Source organism: Aquarana catesbeiana, linkage group LG04 (assembly GCF_042186555.1).
Source record: "Aquarana catesbeiana isolate 2022-GZ linkage group LG04, ASM4218655v1, whole genome shotgun sequence".
NCBI classification, from domain to species: Eukaryota; Metazoa; Chordata; class Amphibia; order Anura; family Ranidae; genus Aquarana; species Aquarana catesbeiana.
Genome location: NC_133327.1, coordinates 604,473,328 through 604,492,445, shown reverse-complemented (window position 1 = coordinate 604,492,445; position 19,118 = coordinate 604,473,328). Strand labels below are relative to the sequence as shown.

The 19,118-nt window shown below is 41.1% G+C and overlaps 1 protein-coding gene across 1 annotated transcript in view; it reads left to right on the top strand.

The window, feature by feature from the left end:
- PCSK2 (proprotein convertase subtilisin/kexin type 2) overlaps positions 1-19,118 on the top strand; it is a 369,694-nt gene that overhangs the window by 66,711 nt on the left and 283,865 nt on the right. Inside the window, exon 2 of the mRNA XM_073628231.1 lies at positions 15,492-15,596. Coding sequence (XP_073484332.1) covers positions 15,492-15,596 — 105 coding nt within the window. The remainder of the gene's footprint in view (positions 1-15,491; positions 15,597-19,118) is intronic.

The following is a 19,118-nucleotide window of genomic DNA, read 5'->3' as shown; positions in this document are numbered from 1 at the left end:
CATGAAAAAAATATTTTTTTCTTTGCAATAAAATTACTTTGAACCCCCAACCATTATATATTTTTTCAAAGCAAAGGCTCTACAGATTAAAATGGTGGGTGGTTCGTTTTTTTTTTCTCATAGTATTTGCGCAGCGATTTTTCAAACGCATTTTTTGGGGAAAAAACACACTTTTTTATTTTAATGCACTAAAACACACTATATTGCCCAAATGTTTGATGAAATAAAAAAGATGTTCTTAGGCTGAGTACATGGATACCAAACATGACATGCTTTAAAATTGCGCACAAACGTGCAGTGGTGACAAACTACATACATTTTTAAAAGCCTTTAAAAGCCTTTACAGGTTACCACTTTAGATTTACAGAGGAGGTCTACTGCTAAAATTACTGCCCTCGATCTGACGTTCGCGGTGACACCTCATATGCATGGTGCAATTGCTGTTTACATTTGACGCCAGACCAACGCTTGTGTTCACCTTTGCGCGAGAGCAGGGGGGTACAGGGGTGCTTTTTTTTTTTCTTTATTATTTTTTTTGCTTTTTTATCTTATTTTTAAACTGTTCCTTTCATTTTTTTTTTTAATCATTTTATTGTTATGCCAGGGAATGTAAATATCCCCTATGATAGCAATAGGTAGTGACAGGTACTCTTTTTTTGAAAAAAATGGGGTCTATTAGACCCTAGATCTCTCCTCTGCCCTCAAAGCATCTGACCACACCAAGATCAGTGTGATAAAATGCTTTCCCAATTTCCCAATGGCGCTGTTTATATTCAGCGAAATCTAAGTCATGAAATGCTCGTAGCTTCTGGTTTCTTAGGCCATAGAGATGATTGGAGCCATTCTGGTCTCTGATCAGCTCTATGGTCAGCTGGCCGAATCACCGGCTGCATTCTCAGGTTCCCTGTTGGGACAGGAGAGCCAGAGAAAAACATGGAAGACGGTGGGAGGAGGGGTCATTCCCTCCCACTGCTTGTAAAAGCAGTCTAGAGGCTAATTAGCCACTAGGATTGCTTTTACATAAAAAGCCAACCGCTGGCTGAAAAGAATCACACCAAGATGATACCTAAACCTGCAGGCATCATTCTGGAATAACCACTCAAAGTCCAGCAACATACCAGTACATTGCTGGTCCTTGTTGGGCATATATTGTAATCTTTGTTTTCATGCAGCCTGTGGGCTGAACAAAAAAAAGAGATTGATTGGTGGGTATGCCCACCATTAGAATACCTCCCTTCAACCACCCACTTCTAATGATGGGCATACGTGCACCAATTATATATGCCGAAGCACGGGGACATCCGCCCCAAAAGTTAGGAGCAAATTGCTGCTCTGCCCCTGCTGCCCCCATGCTTCGGCATATATCACCTCCGACAGCGCTGGAGTCACGGCTTTATGTATCGTGGGAGCAAACGCTGTTGCTGTCAAGATAAATAAATCCGTGCTGCAGCTGAATGGCGTACCTGAAAACAAAAAAATGGTTAACAATAAAACACAGTAAACAGTAAGGTAAAAAAAATTGCATACCTGAAAAGCAAACATGATAAAACATAATAACAATAAAACATTGCAGAATAGAATACAGCAAAAAAGAGCAGAACAATAGAGAGTAGAGAGAGAGAGAACAATAAAATGACAACTATTTTTGTTTCTTTTATGTTATATTTTTTTGTGTTTTTTTTTTTTTTTTTTTACGCTTTTTTTGTAACTGTAACTTTTATAACTGTAACCGGTTCAAGGTTCGGGTCTCTCAAAATGCGATGCCATCTTGGGAGACCCTGTGAAAGTGTGCTTAGTCTGTGCAATGCTGTACCCTATGCTAATGCTCAACTAGTGTATGGTAGCATTCAAAACATTCACCAATGCAAAGACCAGGATTGTCAGGACAGGAGGGACAATGATAGCGGGTATCACGCCTATATCCGCACTTCCTACAGACACGACATTTTTTTGGGGCGGTTCGTTGGTAGGGGTACTCGGGAGGACATAAAGAAAATGCCTCTCATGCAGCCGACTGCATTTGGTTGGGGATGTGAATAGGGGAAGTACGGGCGCTGCAGAAGTGGTGGGTTCCCAATTAGGATTGGTGAATGCAGCAAGAAGGGCATTATGGGCACGACGGGCCTGTTTGTCTTCTTCTTGGTGGCAGCGGGACACTACTTGTGCTTGCCATCTCACCAACTTGAACTGCACTTATGGGACTCGCCACGTCACCAAGTGTTACTGCAGTGCTGGTTTGACTACGACCGGGGTGTACTAGGCCACTGGTGCTTGCCAGTTTACCAAAACGCTACCACAAAAACTATTAGCAATCGCAGGGATCAGGCCTGACTCTGCGAACGCTGCAGTTATGTGTTTAGTGTTTTGTAAGTGACAGTGATCGATCGATACTGCACTTGGGTGGGCTGGGCTGGGCCGGGCTGATCCCGCTAACACTACGTTTTTGGGAACCCTAAACTGCTGGGAACGTTAGTATAGATCTGATCGGATCAGATATTATTATTATTATTATACGAGATTTATATAGCGCCAACAGTTTACCCAGCGCTTTACAATGTATAAGGGGGACAACACAATTACAGTACAGTTCAATACAAAAGGTACAGGAGGGCCCTGCTCGTAGAGCTTACATTCTAAAGGGAGGGGGTGGTGGTACAAAAGGTAATAGCTGCAAAGAATGATTTGATGGTATTTGAAAGATATTGATTCGTTCAGATACTATACCACTAAGGGAGGTGTACGGTGCGTGCAGGGGTGTTAGCGCTACTGGCACTAACCTGACGCTGCCTGAGGCGACGCAGACCCTATCTGACCCTAAAACTTAACTTATAGCACCGCCGGGCGATCAGGGGGTTAAACCTTTATTAGGTAATAAACGGCGGGTTCCCTGACACTATAAAAAATAAACTAACTAACCTGCGTCACCCGTAACAGTTATACGGTGATTACTGGTGAAAGGGTTAACTAGGGGGCAATCAAGGGGTTAAAACCTTTACTAGGTAGTATATGGGGGTCCCTGATGCTATAAAACACTGACGGCAAACCTAAATACTTATCTCCCTAACTAGCGTCACCAGTGACACTAATACAGCGATCAGAAAAACGATCGCTTAGTGACACTGGCGACGGGAGGTGATCAAGGGGTTAAAACTTTATTAGGGGGGGTTAGGGGGGGTATCCTAGACCTAAAGGGGGCTAACACTAATTGCCCTACCACTTATAACTGTCACAAACTGACGCCAATGCAGTAATCAGGAAAAAAAAAACTGCTATTGGTATCACTGTGACAGGGGGTAAAGGGGGGTGATCGGGCGGGGGGTGATGGCGGGTGAGAAGTGTGCCTAGTGTATTTTACTGTATGTGTGGTGTTGGTGCACTTACTCAGATGTCTTCTCTCCTTGCGCCGGAACGGAAAATACCGATGCGAGGAGAGGTGACATCACTTCCTCTGCCGCTGTTTACATTACAGCAGCAGAGGAAGATTTTCATTCGTTGGGAGCGATCGGGAGGGGGTGGCCACGAATGAGTGGCCTCCCCCTCAGCATGGATCGCTCCCCTAACGATGCCGACCGCCTCGATCTCCCTGATCGTTGCTCCTAGGTGGACCCCCGTGTTTGTGATTTGGTTTACATTGTGTGCACTTGTCCCCTGCTTCCACCTGCTTGTGTGCTAGTCATATATATTCTATTTTGTAAGTGTAACAAAAAATATGTATATACTGATTGTATCTAATGCTACCGAACTATGTACTGATTTATTGTTTTTATCTACCTAGATAAAATCTCCTGAAGAAGTGCTCAGTGCGCAAAACATGTTGAACTGGATCTAGATATCCTAGGTTGCAGCATCTCCCCGACTGAGTGATATCTTCAACATCATTCACCAGTAGTTGCCGGGGGGGGCATAGACAACCATATTTGGGGCAGACTAGTTTACTATGTTTGATGTCTATTTTAAGTTTTTTTTTTTTTTTTTACATATTACATTTTATTAAATATTTTGCAAAGTTGCATTCAGAAAGCACATAGTCTGGGACAACATGACCCCATATATCATGACATTAGAAGAACAGGAATATGACAATCCCTCATAACACATCTTAGGAGCTAAAGATAAGATCATTATAAATATGTATTTCAACCTGTTCATCAAAAATATCAATGCTGTGGTAGCCAGTGTTTCCCATGGATAAAAGATTTGCCCAAGAAAAAAAAAAGAGAAAAAAGAAAAGGTAACTTGTTCTTATATGCTGTTTTATACCTCATAGAGTGTAATTAAAATATCTGATTTTAAACTAATAGTAGTTGTGGTGCCTAAAAAATCCATCTTTCTTTTTTGGTAATTTGGTGTGGCTAATTCGCAGGACGTGGCACAATTCTATATTTGATATGACCACAGCTCCACCCTGTGATGACATATCTTTTTGTAAGAAAACTTAAATTTAGTTAATATCTTTATATTTGAAATTATTTTAGGTTTGTTGAAATCTTCATTCCTCTGCTACCTCGGAAATGTCTGCAGTTTTGATCTTCTAGTGCTACAGGGGTTAAAGAGGAAGTAAACCCTGGTGGGTTTTACTTCCTCTTTATTTCCCTGCAAAGGTAAAGCATAATGGGCTACTATGCATCGCATAGTAGCCCATTATGTGTCACTTACCTAAAACCGAAGCCTGCAATGTCACTGCTGTCCCCACTAGCAGCGAGCGTCCATCTTCAACCCCTCTTCCTTCTGGGGCCGCGAACTCCGGTTCTGTGACTGGCTGGAGTTGCGTGCTGTCACTCCCACGCATGCAAGCGGGAGCCGCCAGTCACAGCATGACCCCTATTAGAAACGGAACAATGTGCCGTAGTCATCGGCGATCGCCTTTTTTGTAAATATCTCCTAAACCGTGGAGGTTTAGGAGATATTTCAAGCACCTACAGGTAAGCCTTAATATAGGCTTACCTGTAGGTTACATAGTTACATAGTTACATAGTAGGTGAGGTTGAAAAAAGACGCAAGTCCATCAAGTCCAACCTATGTGTGTGATTATGTGTCAGTATTACATTACATATCCCTGTATGTTGCGGTCATTCAGGTGATTATTTAATAGTTTTTGAAGCTATCAATGCTCCCCGCTGAGACCACCGCCTGTGGAAGGGAATTCCACATCCTTGCCGCTCTTACAGTAAAGAACCCTCTACGTAGTTTAAGGTTAAACCTCTTTTCTTCTAATTGTAATGAGTGGCCACGAGTCTTATTAAACTCTCTTCTGCGAAAAAGTTTTATCCCTATTGTGGGGTCACCAGTACAGTATTTGTAAATTGAAATCATATCCCCTCTCAAGCGTCTCTTCTCCAGAGAGAATAAGTTCAGTGCTCGCAACCTTTCCTTATAACTAAGATCCTCCAGACCCTTTGTTAGCTTTGTTGCCCTTCTTTGTACTCGCTCCATTTCCAGTACATCCCTCCTGAGGACTGGTGCCCAGAACTGGACAGCATACTCCAGGTGCGGCCGGACCAGAGTCTTGTAGAGCGGGAGAATTATCGTTTTATCTCTGGAGTTGATCCCCCTTTTAATGCATGCCAATATTCTGTTTGCTTTATTAGCAGCAGCTTGGCATTGCATGCCATTGCTGAGCCTATCATCTACTAGGACCCCCAGGTCCTTTTCCATCCTAGATTCCCCCAGAGGTTCTCCCCCCAGTGTATAGATTGCATTCATATTTTTGCCACCCAAATGCATTATTTTGCATTTTTCTACATTGAACCTCATTTGCCATGTAGTCGCCCACCCCATTCATTTGTTCAGGTCTTTTTGCAAGATTTCCACATCCTGCGGAGAAGTTATTGCCCTGCTTAGCTTAGTATCGTCTGCAAATACAGAGATTGAACTGTTTATCCCATCCTCCAGGTCGTTTATGAACAAATTAAATAGGATTGGTCCCAGCACAGAACCCTGGGGAACCCCACTACCCACCCCTGACCATTCTGAGTACTCCCCATTTATCACCACCCTCTGAACACGCCCTTGTAGCCAGTTTTCAATCCATGTACTCACCCTATGGTCCATGCCAACGCACCTTATTTTGTACAGTAAACGTTTATGGGGAACTGTGTCAAATGCTTTTGCAAAATCCAGATACACCACGTCTACGGGCCTTCCTTTATCTAGATGGCCACTCACCTCCTCATAGAAGGTTAATAGATTGGTTTGGCAAGAACGATTCTTCATGAATCCATGCTGATTACTGCTAATGATATCATTCTTATTACTAAAATCTTGTATATAGTCCCTTATCATCCCCTCCAAGAGTTTACATACTATTGATGTTAGGCTAACTGGTCTGTAATTCCCAGGGATGTTTTTTGGGCCCTTTTTAAATATTGGTGCTACATTGGCTTTTCTCCAATCAGCTGGTACCATTCCAGTCAATAGACTGTCTGTAAAAATTAGAAACAACGGTCTGGCAATCACCTGACTGAGTTCCCTAAGTACCCTCGGATGCAAGCCATCTGGTCCCGGTGATTTATTAATGTTAAGTTTCTCAAGTCTAATTTTAATTCCGTCCTCTGTTAACCATGTAGGTGCTTCCTGTGTTGTGTCATGAGGATAAACACTGCAGTTTTGGTTACTGAAGCCCCCCGATTCACTCGTGAAGACTGAGGAGAAGAATAAATTCAATACCTTTGCCATCTCCCCATCCTTTGTAACCAGATGTCCTTCCTCATTCTTTATGGGGCCAATATGGTCTGTCCTCCCTTTTTTACTGTTTACATACTTAAAGAATTTCTTGGGATTTTTTTTCCTCTCCTCCGCTATGTGTCTTTCATGTTCTATCTTAGCCGTCCTAATTGCACCCTTACATTTCTTATTGCATTCTTTATAAAGTCTGAATGCTGAGGATGATCCCTCAACCTTGTATTTTTTGAAGGCCTTCTCCTTTGCTTTTATATGCATTTTTACATTGGAGTTAAGCCATCCAAGATTTTTGTTTGCTCTTTTAAATTTATTACCCAATGGGATACATTGGCTAATGCCCTTATTTAATATGCTCTTAAAGCAAACCCATCTCTCCTCCGTATTCTTTGTTCCTAATATTTTATCCCAATTTATGCCTTTTAGCAAGGTTTGTAGTTTAGGGAAGTTGGCTCTTTTGAAATTCAGTGTCTTTGTGTTCCCTTCATGTTTCCTATTTGTGTGATTTATACTGAAACTAATTGACCTGTGATCGCTGTTACCTAAATTGCCCCGTATTTCCACATCTGTGATCAGGTCTGTATTGTTGGTAATCAGTTGGTACTGGGTGTACAACCACTTTAATACCAGCAGCTGGACCTGTCACAGGCCCTCATCAAATGGGTCCAGAGTGTGTAATATACACAGTGCAGAGGTCAGAAGGGTGTAATGCACAGATTGCAGAGGTCAAAAGTAAGTAATGCACATAATGCAGAGGTCAGGAGTGTAGGGGTGTTTAATACAGTGGTTGCAGAGGTATGAAGCAAGTAATGCACAGAGTGCAGGGTAATAGGTGCAGCTGCAGCATAGTAGATTAAAGGTATTCCACCTTGTCCTTGGCAGCTAGCTCATATAAAAGCCTGGAGTCCGCATCCAGTGACGTTGGCTAGCACTTGCAGAAGGCACCAGCTGCGCCATTTTGGCATCTGGATTGACAGTTGCACAGAGTAATTCCTGAGTAGGTGTCTGTGCTATGCATTGTTCACTGTGGGCTGCTGTGATGGTGGGGACAATGCTGGGGGAGGACCATTTTAGGGGGCCAGACCCATTGAAACAGAAGGGAAGGAAAAAATGGGAAGGAATTGCAATACATACTAAAATATGTTTTGTGTGTGGCAAATATGTATTTTTGAAAGCAACATGGCATACGCTGAATTTCCCCTTCAAGTCATTACTTGCAGGGATGTCAGTCAAGAACATGATAGTTGCTTTGTGTTGACCTTCACTATCCGTCTTTCATGCTGAATGAATATTTAGATCACAGGGGTATTCTACAGTAGTCTCAAAAGTATATGCCAGATGGATCTGGAGATTGCTAGTTGGAGCATAAGTCCCTTTAAAGAGATGAGCAATGCTTTCAAAATGCTATTTTTTTTTACCCAGGTTAATAAAGCATTAAAAAAATGTGAGTAAGTAATGTAAATACCTTAATAAAGTTAAATTTTACCACATACACACAATTATATATTAAAATACATACAACATAATAAGGCACACTAATGCCCTGTACACACGGTCGGCTTTTCCGATGGAAAAAGTGCGATCGGATTATGTTGTCGGAAATTCCGTTCGTGCGTGGGCTCCATCGGACTTTTTCCGTCAGAATTTCCGACACACAAAGTTTGAGAGCAGGATATAAAATTTTCTGACAACAAAATCCGATCGTTTAAATTCCGATTGTGTGTACACAAATCCGACGCACAAACTGCCACGCATGCTCAGAATAAATTAAGAGACGAAAGCTATTGGCTACTGCCCCGCTTATAGTCCAGACGTTCGTGTTTTACGTCACCGCGTTCAGAACGATCGGATTTTACGACAACTTTGTGCGACCGTGTGTATGCAAGACAAGTTTGAGCCAACATCTGAAAAAATCTGATGGATTTTGTTGTCGGAATGTCCGATCAATGTCCGATCGTGTTACAGGGCATAAGAATAACAATAGTATCAATTTATAAATAAGGATTTTATAAATAAGGATGAGCAGAGTGATTTTGTCAAAAATTATTTTTGTGGCAAGTTGAAACTTTCAGTTTCACTCAAGCTAAAGCTAAGAGGCACTAAAGCTTTTAATTTGTTTGAAACAAAAATCTTTTTAGTTCACTAAAAAATGCTTTGCTTGCAGATGATTGGTGATATACAGTAAGTCAGCAGAGCTTCAACTAAATCACTAAGCTCTGGGGCAAATCCCTTGCAAAGTGAGCAACCTATTTGCTTTTAAGAAAATATGGGATCATGTTGTCCCAGCCACTTTAAAATACACACTATATTACCAAAAGTATTGGGACGCCTGCCTTTACACACACATGAACTTTAATGGCATCCCAGTCTTAGTTCGTAGGGTTCAATATTGAGTTGGCCCACCTTTTGCAGCTCTTCTGGGAAGGCTGTCCACAAGGTTTAGGAGTGTGTCTATGGGAATGTTTGACCATTCTTCCAGAAGTGCATTTGTGAGGTCAGGTACTGATGTGTGTGAGAAGGCTTGGCCCGCAATCTCTGCGCTAATTCATCCCAAAGGTGTTCTATCGGTTTGCGGTCAGGACTCTGGGAAGACCAGTCAAGTTCCCCCTCCCCAAACTCACACATCCATGTCTTTATGAACCTTGCTTTGTGCGCTGGTCCAAATCATTTGGTGGAGGGGGGATTGTGGTGTGGGGTTGTTTTTCAGTGGTTAGGCTTGGCCACTTAGTTCCAGTGAAGGGAACTCTCAAGGTGTCAGCATACCAAGACATTTTGGACAATTTCATATTCCCAAATTTCTAGGAACAGTTTGGGGATGGCCTCTTCCTGTTCCAACATGACTGCGCACCAGTGCACAAACAAGGTCCATAAAGACATGGATGGGTGAGTTTGGGGTGGAGAAACTTGACTGGCCAGCACAGAGTTCTGATCCCAACCCAATAGAACACCTTTGAGATGAATTAGAGTGGAGACTGCGAGCCAGGCCTTCTCATTTACATCAGTGCTTGACCTCACAAATGCGCTTCTGGAAGAATGGTCAAACATTCCCATAGACACACTCCTAAATCTTGTGGACAGCCTTTCCAGAAGATTTGAAGCTGTCATAGCTGCAAAGGGTGGGCCAACTCAATACTGAACCCTACGGACTAAGACTGGGATGCCAGTAAAGTTCATGTGCATGTAAAGGCAGGAGTCCCAATACTTTTAGTAATATAGTGTATTTTAGGCCTTCTCCTGTGATTAGGACGGTGAATATTAACATGACCACACATGTTACAGTCGTGCAATCTCATTAAAGTGGAACTAAAGGAAAGACTTTTTTCATTTTGGATAGAGTAAAGCAGATTTATAATCCCTGTAAGTTTATTTTGCCATCTGTGTCCCATTGGGGAGATTTCCCTTCACTTACTATCCCATAGCTAAACAGGAAGTGAGAGAAAATCCCTCCAATGTGAGTGTGTCACCAGGGTCCTCAGAGCTAGTGTCCCCATTGGAAGAATTCCCCTCTGTTCCAATTCAGTGATAACACAAAATGTGGGATTTTTTTTTTCAAGTTTGCTTTTGGTGATAACGGTAAACAGGACGGATAGCTTTACAAAACAATGTAATGTGAGGGTCTAACTTAATAATCGATTGAACTGGATCCAATCAGGCATCCCCCTCTACTACATAGTTGGTGGTAGATCTAAAGAAGATTGTTCATATAATGTAGATTGAAACGTACATGGTTGGCTTTAGGGAAACATTTGATGATCCTAAACCAACCGTTTCCTCTATGAGGTGCTAAGAATGATAAAGACATTTTAGAGAGAATCCGATCAAAGGCACAATTTGCAGCCTGCCAGAGGTGTTGCTCTTTGGCGAATAGTAGAAGAGCCATTTCTCAGCAGATCTATAATGATTTTGTACAAAACATTGGCCTTTTCATTTTCTGCCTGAAGGGCCAACAAAGATAACACATATATGGATTTCCCTACTGCTTACCCAGAGCCGCATATCTCACAATCATAAAGTTTTTATATTTACTGCTGTTATCACCAGTCACTTTACATCACTATCAGTCAGCTTTATCCTTATGCTACATATAGCAACTGGTAAAATAAAAATTATTGATGGTTGGGACCAATAATCACTCCAAAGGGTCGATATTATTTCATTTGCTAGTGATGGGGACAGTCTCCATAGCAACAGCTAATTGACACAATCTACAAAGGTCTCTCCAGAGTTTGCGTGTTAGATCCCTAGCTGTTTTTAATCTAATTTACTACACAATTACTTTTTGATTTAAAATTATCTGGAGTTACTGTATATGTATGTATATGGAAAGCTGGAGTTAATTATAGGGATCGAGTGGGATGTATTAATTAGTCAATTGTGAATTATCTTTTTACAGAACAAATGTGCAATCTTTAGAGCATCTGAACATTTTTAAAAATATAGAAATAAGCATTATACTGAAAATATTCTAAGAACTACTCACTAAACTGTAAATAAAGATCACAGGATAAGACTGTATAGACATAGATATTCAGTTTCTTTCCTTTGGGTAAATCAAGTTAAAATCCTTCCCTCCTTCCCTTCATTTCCTCTTTCCTTTCTTCATTTCTTCCTTCCTTCCTCCTTCTCTTCATTCTTTCCTCCCACCCTCCTTTCATTCCTTACTTCTTCTGTTCTTCTCCTTATTCCCTCCCCACCTCCTCCCTCCCTTCATTTCCACCCCTTGCACTGACTTAATTCCTTCTTCGTTCCTTTTCATTTCCTCTTCATTTCCTTCTCCCTCCCTTCCTTTATTCCTTACTTTCTCCCTCCTTCTCTTCATTTCATCCTCCCTCTCTTCATTACTTACTTTCTCCCTCCTTCTCTTCATTTCCTCCTCCCTTCCTTCATTCCTTACTTCCTCTCTCCTTCTCTTCATTCTTTCCTCACTCACTCCCTCCCTCCATTCATTCCTTACTTTCTCAGTTTTTACCTTTATTCCCTCCTCACTTCCTCCCTCCCTCCATTAATTTCCACCCCTCTTGCTCACTTAATTCCTTCCTCCCTCATTCTCTTCATTTCCTCCTCCCTTCCTTCATTCCCTACTTCCTCCCTCCTTCCCTTCACTTTCTTCTCCCTCTCTTACTTCTTTCCTTACTTCCTCCCTCCTTCCCTTCATTTCCTTCTCCCTCCCTACCTTCTTTCCTTACTTCCTCCCATTTCCCTTTCATTTCCTACTCCCTCCCTTCATTCCTCACTTCCTCCCTCCTTCTCTACATTTCCTCCTCCCTCCCTTTATTCCTTACTTCCTCCCTCCTTCTCTACATTTCCTCCTCCCTCCCTTCATTCCTTACTTCCTCCCTCCTCTTCATTTCCTCTTTCCTCCCTCTTTTTATTCTTTATTTTCTACGTTCTTCCCCTTATTCCCTCCTTCCTTCCTCCCTCTCTTCATTCCCTCCTTGCTTTTTCCTCCTCCCACCATCATCCTTCCCCTTATTCTTTCCACCCTTCCTTCATTCCCATCTGCCACCTTCTCTCTTCTTCCTTCGTTAGTCCTTCCTTCCTTTTCCACTTTCTTTTGTTGTATTCCCATTTACTCTGATAACCCCAGTATGCCGACACCCCTGTTTTTTCCTGTATTGGTTGTCAAACTCACGTTTTATATATTAATAAGAAATATAAAGTGCCTTTAAAACCAAAAAAGGGTATTAAACCCCTTTCACTTTTTTATTGGTGTCCGTGTGTCTTCACCTTCTCTATTTGTCCTGATGGCCATTGTCACTGGGACATAAGGTGATGGGAAATCTAACATTTTGACAGCTGTCACCAGGAGGTGAGGGAAATTCTTCCAGTGAGATTACATGTTCTGGTAACAACTGTCTAAGACAGGAATAACCCTGTGTGTCCCTTGTACAGGAAGTGAAGGTAATTCTCCCCAATGGGTACACCAAACAAAAAGTTGGGTTTTGACCATCACCTACTATATGCAAGACTGAAAGTTAGATACACTTTAATAGAGAAAATGTAGATACATTCTGTATTCTTAATATGTTTCTGTCTTTTTTATCTATTTATTTATTTATTATACATTCGTTACATTACCTGAAATGGCTTCTGTGTAAAGACTGCATTTCTTCTAATCAGGGTTGGAGGGGAAAAGAGAACATTTTCATAAAAGGACAGAGCTTTCAACAGAACTATGGCTAAAGAACTCAAGAAATGCATTCAAAAGTAAAAATGCTCATTAGTCATAATATAATTGCAAGCACAAATGATATGAGAGAGGTTCATGCAGTTGAAGGTAATTCAGTCTTTAATCACAAGCCACTGTAGGTATGGCAAAGGATTATCCTCCTATGACCCAAGAAAAAGCTATCTGAATGAAATATAGGTGGAATTTAAATATTTAAGACAATATGTAATTTATACTTATCTCTGTAGTCTTGAAGAATTGCTGGCTGGTCTCTGAAGGTGTGCAATAGCCATGGTAGATTGTAATAAAACGTGCAGCTCACTAAAGACTCTAAAGTGAACCTGTGCTGAAGTAATGGTCACAAAATCATCTATGTGGTGCTAATGGGATTCCCTGCTCATTCTAACTGTTGTCCCTGTTGAGATATCAGCACTCTTAATATGTTAATAATGACTTTTCTGGTGTTGCGCTTAGCTGCACACCTTCCTTTGCCAAGTATTATTGAGGGATTATGGCCATCATATTGATGGTCAGGAGTAGGAGTATTGGGACCAAGTAAAACTTTTGAGAAATCTACAAAGTTCACAACAGTGGCATTGAAACCTCAGTTATTTTACTATGCCTCATGCACACTGGACGTTTTTACAGCTGCTGCTTTTTGGCTTCAGGCATTTTTTTTTTTTTTGCAGCCAGTAAACTCCCCAGCATGTTATCCTATGTGTCCATGTACACATTGGCTGTTATCAGCGAATTGTGGCAGGGGCGTTTTCTGCCTGGAAAAAAACCCAGAACTAGTGTATTTCAGCTGTAAAAATGCTCTAAGCCTGGGTTCACACTGATGCGAATTTACAGCGGGTTTGATGCGTTTAGGAACATACAGATTTGCAGGTCATGTAAAAAGCATAGTATTCCATGGCTTTGGTCCACATCTATGCGTTGTGAATTTGGTGCGAGAAAAAAAAGGGTCCTGTGCCTGTTGACTGCGGCTTACTGTACACGGGATGTTTCATAACCTCTCCTGAATGATTTAACTTGACAGATAGTAACCGACATTTAAAAACGTCCGTTTTGCCGCGTTTACATGCCACGTTTAGACATGTTTGCGTTTAGAATAGTTTTTTTGGGTTTTTTTTTTTAAATAGTCAAAAATGTATCTCCATTAAAAAAGCCTGTAAACGAAACGCGGCTAAACGCGAGTTGCTGTGTTTACATTTGTTTACAAGCTGTTTCAGGCATTTGGCGTTTCAAATGCTTCTGAACATCCGTCCTAAACACATTTTTTTGCTTTCCAAAAAATGCTTCTAAACTCAACTGCCTAGAAATGACCCTGTGTACATGTACATAGAGGAGAGTTCAGGGGCAGCTGAAAAAAAAACCCCAACTGCTCCTAAACGTCCGTTTACCAGCAGCAGTGTACATGAAGCCTAACTCTGATAAAAACTTAAAAAACGCTGAACAATGTTGAAAAGCACAGCTATTCTGCGTTTATCAGCAGTTTTAAGCCAAATGCTTTTGTGGGAGTATAGTTTAGCTAAAAAAAATCTTAAAAACGCAGCAGCTGAAAAAGGCTATTGCAAAAACATTGCAAACCTCATTCTACAGCTACAGCTTTCTACAGCTAATGCTACTGGCATGTTTATAATTAATGTCCAGTGTGCATCATCGAAATCTTGGCAGCCTGTTTGTCCCATACCTCCCAACATTTTGAGGTGGGAATGAGGGACACCTACTAGCAAATGTATGCAAAGGACACGCCCCCTGCCACACCCCCTTAAAGGAGAATTAACCAAAAAAAAAAGGTTATTTAAATCTACAAGGGCTTTTTTTTTACCACTACTATTCCTTTATACTGGCTTTTTAAATTTACAAATGCAGCAATTTAGAAATTGGATGCTTTGTAAGCAAAGAGAAAGTAAAAAAAAAAAAATGAAATCTTTATTGACACGGAGGAGCTCAAAATCCCAAAATAGGTGGAAACCTAACCAGTACAATTCCTTAAAGTCTATGTTTTTGAGTGGGATTATGAGTGGGGCAGGGTTAGTACCCATATTTACTACTACCTGGAGCGACATTAGAGAGAGTTTACTTTACTCAGTGCCCCAATGATTATGGTTTCACCAGGCAAAAAGTGAGAGACAATGTGCAACAGACAGAAATAAAGATCTGACGGGGTTTGGCCTCCCTAAGAAAGGAATTTTTATTTCTGTCTGTGAAACCTTTCCCTAAATGTCCTTGAGTAGTGAGACACAGACACCAGTTCTAATCCCATGTCTATCCAAAACTAAAAAAAAATATATACACTTTAACATGTTATTATAGTTTCAGTGGTTTAGTTAAATCTTTTAAAATATACAGCTTTAATTAATAAATACGAAGTGACCTTTTTATGAAGAGGTGGCACCTGTCTTTCAATTGTGCCCTTGTGTTGTCATCCTGTTATTTGCATCCCTGGATGAGTGGGCTAGCTAACACACTGTATAGGCATGGTCTACCTTTACCACTTTCAGTAAACTAGACTGGCTCTAATACATAGAGGGCATTATGCAACTATGGCGGCATTTATTTTACAACTGGAAGCTTATGGTAATCTGTGTACACATAAACATGTATTATAAAATAACTTTATAAATGTATTTTCTTTCAGCTACCCTTTTCGGATAGTTTATACCATTTCTATGACAGTGGAGCAACTAAGTTCAGGAGGAAACGAAGCCTCAACAGTAAGAATCACTTATCCATGCACCCCAAGGTGAGTTTTCAAGACGTTCACAAATAAATGATTTTAGGAACACATTCAATATGCATTGTATATCTGTTAGGCGACCTTTTGGGGGTGGGGGTGGGGTGTTGTTAATCTCCTTCAAGGATTTCTCTGTGTGACCTGTGAATGATGGTCTTTCTCCAGTTAAGAAACAATGTGACTTGTCTTTAGGTGGTACAGACCACTTTTTGACAGTAGGGGCCTGACAAATTAGGGTTTTCCTTTTTTCCTCTTAAAGGAAAATTCAGATAAGGGTATTGATATGTAGATACTGGAAGGTTTTCTCCATCCCAAGGGAAAATGTCATCATTTACAATGCATCCTTGAAGGGCTTTAGAGGTCTCTTCCTTGATGGAATCAAACAGAGTAAGGAGGGCTTCTGGTCCCCTATTTGAAGTAATTAACCTACAAGAAAGCATGTGCCTGATGGTGCGACTGATTGTAATGCAAGTCTGAGAGAGAAAGAGGCATTAGTGAGAGAGTGAGGGGCATTGGTTGTTGCTTGCTGTCCATGAACTGAAGAAGATCTACTGTAACTGCAATAAACCAAATGAGGTCCTTTCCATGACAGAGTAAGTAGAGGAGGGCGCACTGCTGGCGAGTGGTTTTGGGACATGTACTGACCATCTGCTGTGTTGCTGTAAGGGGAGTTAGCAAAGGCTATTGTGTATATTCATGAAGACTCTGGCTCTGCCGGAATTAAATTTAATTTATTGTACAGACAAACTCTCGGTCTGTCCCCCCTCATCCCTGAGGTCCCTATTAGTGGATGCTACATATATTTTTGTTCCACAGCCAAAATACTGCAGGGAAAATATATAAACATACAGCTGCATTGGAATTAAATGAAGTTGGTGAGCACACCATTTTTGGTTGATTTATTTCTTTGTTCTTTTCTCAAGTTATTTTTGCACGCCATGTCCCTCCTTTATCTTTTGTTTTTCCCTACTGCCTCCAAAGATTCTTTTTGTCGTTGTCCTGTCTAATCTATGTGCTGTATCTAATATAGGATGTGACCTAAAATCCCCTCACTTATTTTGAATCATCACATTTGTTTCTTAAAGTGGTTGTAAACCCTTTTTGTAGTGGAAATATCTCCTAAATGTGCACCGTTTAGAAGACATTTCACTTGTAGTGCGCCAATGTCATCTTCGTCGCATGCGCTATGAAGAAACGGACCACCGTACCATTTCTTCCCCCAGTGTGTGCCGTGGCTGACGGCTCCCACGCACATGCATGGGAGTCTGCAGCCCCGGAAGGAAGAGGGGCGAAGATGGACGTGGCATGCACAGGGGACAGCGCGGGCTTTGTTTGCAGGTAAGTGGCACATAATAGGCTAGTATGCGATGCATACTAGCCCATTATGCTTTTACTTTGCAGGCCTTTTGGGGAGCAAAAGAGGTAGTAAAACCCATCAGGGGTTAACTTCCTCTTTAACAAAGAAGGTACTGGCAAGTTACAATAACAAAGGTAGGCACAGGAATCCAAATCACTTCTTCATACCCCTGTTACCAATAGTGCATGCAGAAATGTGGCCCTATAGCATAGCTAGCATTATAAATAAAGAGCTATACACTCACCGGTCACTTTATTAGGTACACCTTGCTAGTATCATGTTCAAGAAACCAGTGATGAGATGATTTGAGCTTTGTGACATGGTGCATTATCCTGCTGGAAGTAGCCGTCAGAAGATGGGTACACTGTAGTCATAAAGGGATGGACATGGTCAGCAACAATACTCAGGTAGGCCGTGGTGTTTAAATGATGCTCAATTGGTACTAAGAGGCCCAAAGTGTGCCAAGAAAATATCCCCCACACCATTACACCACCACCAGCCCGAACCGTTGATACAAGGCAGGATGGATCCATGCTTTCATGTAGTTTATGACAAATTCTGACCCTACCATCTGAATGTCGCAGCTGAAATTGAGACTCATCAGACTAGGCAACAATTTTCCAATCTTCTATTGTCCAATTTTGGTGAGCCTGTGCGAATTGTAGCCTCAGTTTCCTGTTCTTAGCTGACAGGAGTGACACACCGTGTGGTCTTCTGCTGCTGTAGCCCATCTACTTCAAGGTTGGATGTGTTGTGCGTTCAGATGAAGGTATTCTGCAAACCTTAATAGCTGTTGGTATATAAGTTAAACAATCCGCCCTCACTTAAATTCCCACCACTGTGCCTAGAACAGAGTCCTACCTAAAACAGAGCTACCACTTAAGAAATTATGAACTGTGAATGGTGTGGAGGGTGATGACCACTCCTGATGGATAAGTAGCTATTGTGGTCCGTTGGTTTAAAATACACTTTTGTGCTAAGTGTATTCAAATTGTTTTCTATTGTGACATCCAGGAAATTGACCACTTTATCACTAATCTGATAATCTAATCTGATGTTGTTGGTATTCCTATTTATATCCTCCAAAAATTCCACCACAGATTCCTCCGATCCCTCCCAAATAAACAGGAGGTCATCTATAAATCTGCGGTAGAATTTTAATTGTGGTCTCTGTTTACGAAACACCTGTCTGTCTTCCCATTCAGCCATGAACAGGTTGGCAAGGCTGGGAGCATATTTAGCTCCCATCGCCACGCCAACCTGCTGGGAAAAAAATTGCCCATTGAACCAAAAGTAGTTGCGCGACATACAGAACTCAAGTATTTGTCCCAAAAAATGTTTCTGTATGTGTGGGATATCTTCCCGTCTACTAAGCGCCCAATTTAAGGCCAAAGATGCATCCTCATGCTGGATGATAGTATACAAAGAGGCTACATCGGCCGTTACCAAATAAGATGTGGAAGATGTATTCAGTTTAACCTCTTCTAATAATTGCAGTAATTCAGAAGTATCTTTTAAATAAGCCTTAGTTTCTTTGACACTAGGTTGGAGAAATGTATCCAAATATTCTCCTAACCTCGCCGTTACAGAACCGATACCATTGACAATTGGTCGAGGTGGTGGAAACTGTGTATCCTTGTGTATTTTAGGTAGCGTGTGGATTACTGGAATTCTACACGCACTAGGGACAAGGTATGTTTTTTCTTTGAGATTCAGGGCATCTATTCTATATCCCCATTCCACCGAGGAAATTAACTGAGTTTTATAGGATTCTGTTGGGTCGGACATTATTCTTCTATAGGTGGACCTATCTCCCACAAGTTCCACCAATTGATTATGATAGAAGGTTTTGTCTATCACTACTACCCCGCCCCCGTTATCTGCAGGTCAAATGATTATATTTTTCCTGTTTTCCAAAGATTTTATACCTTCCCTAATATATTCAGGATTAACTCTTTTTTTTCGGTGTCAAATCCTCAATATCTTTCAATACCATACTTTGTAAAACCTCTATAAAATGATTACTCGGATTTTGAGGATTGAAGATACTTATTTTTTTAAACCACTGTCTATTTTACTTGACATTACGGTGGCTCTAATCGTAGAGTCCACTGGGTGGCTCAAAAAATATTTCTTCATATTCATGGTTCTGATGAACTTATGTGTGTCAATAT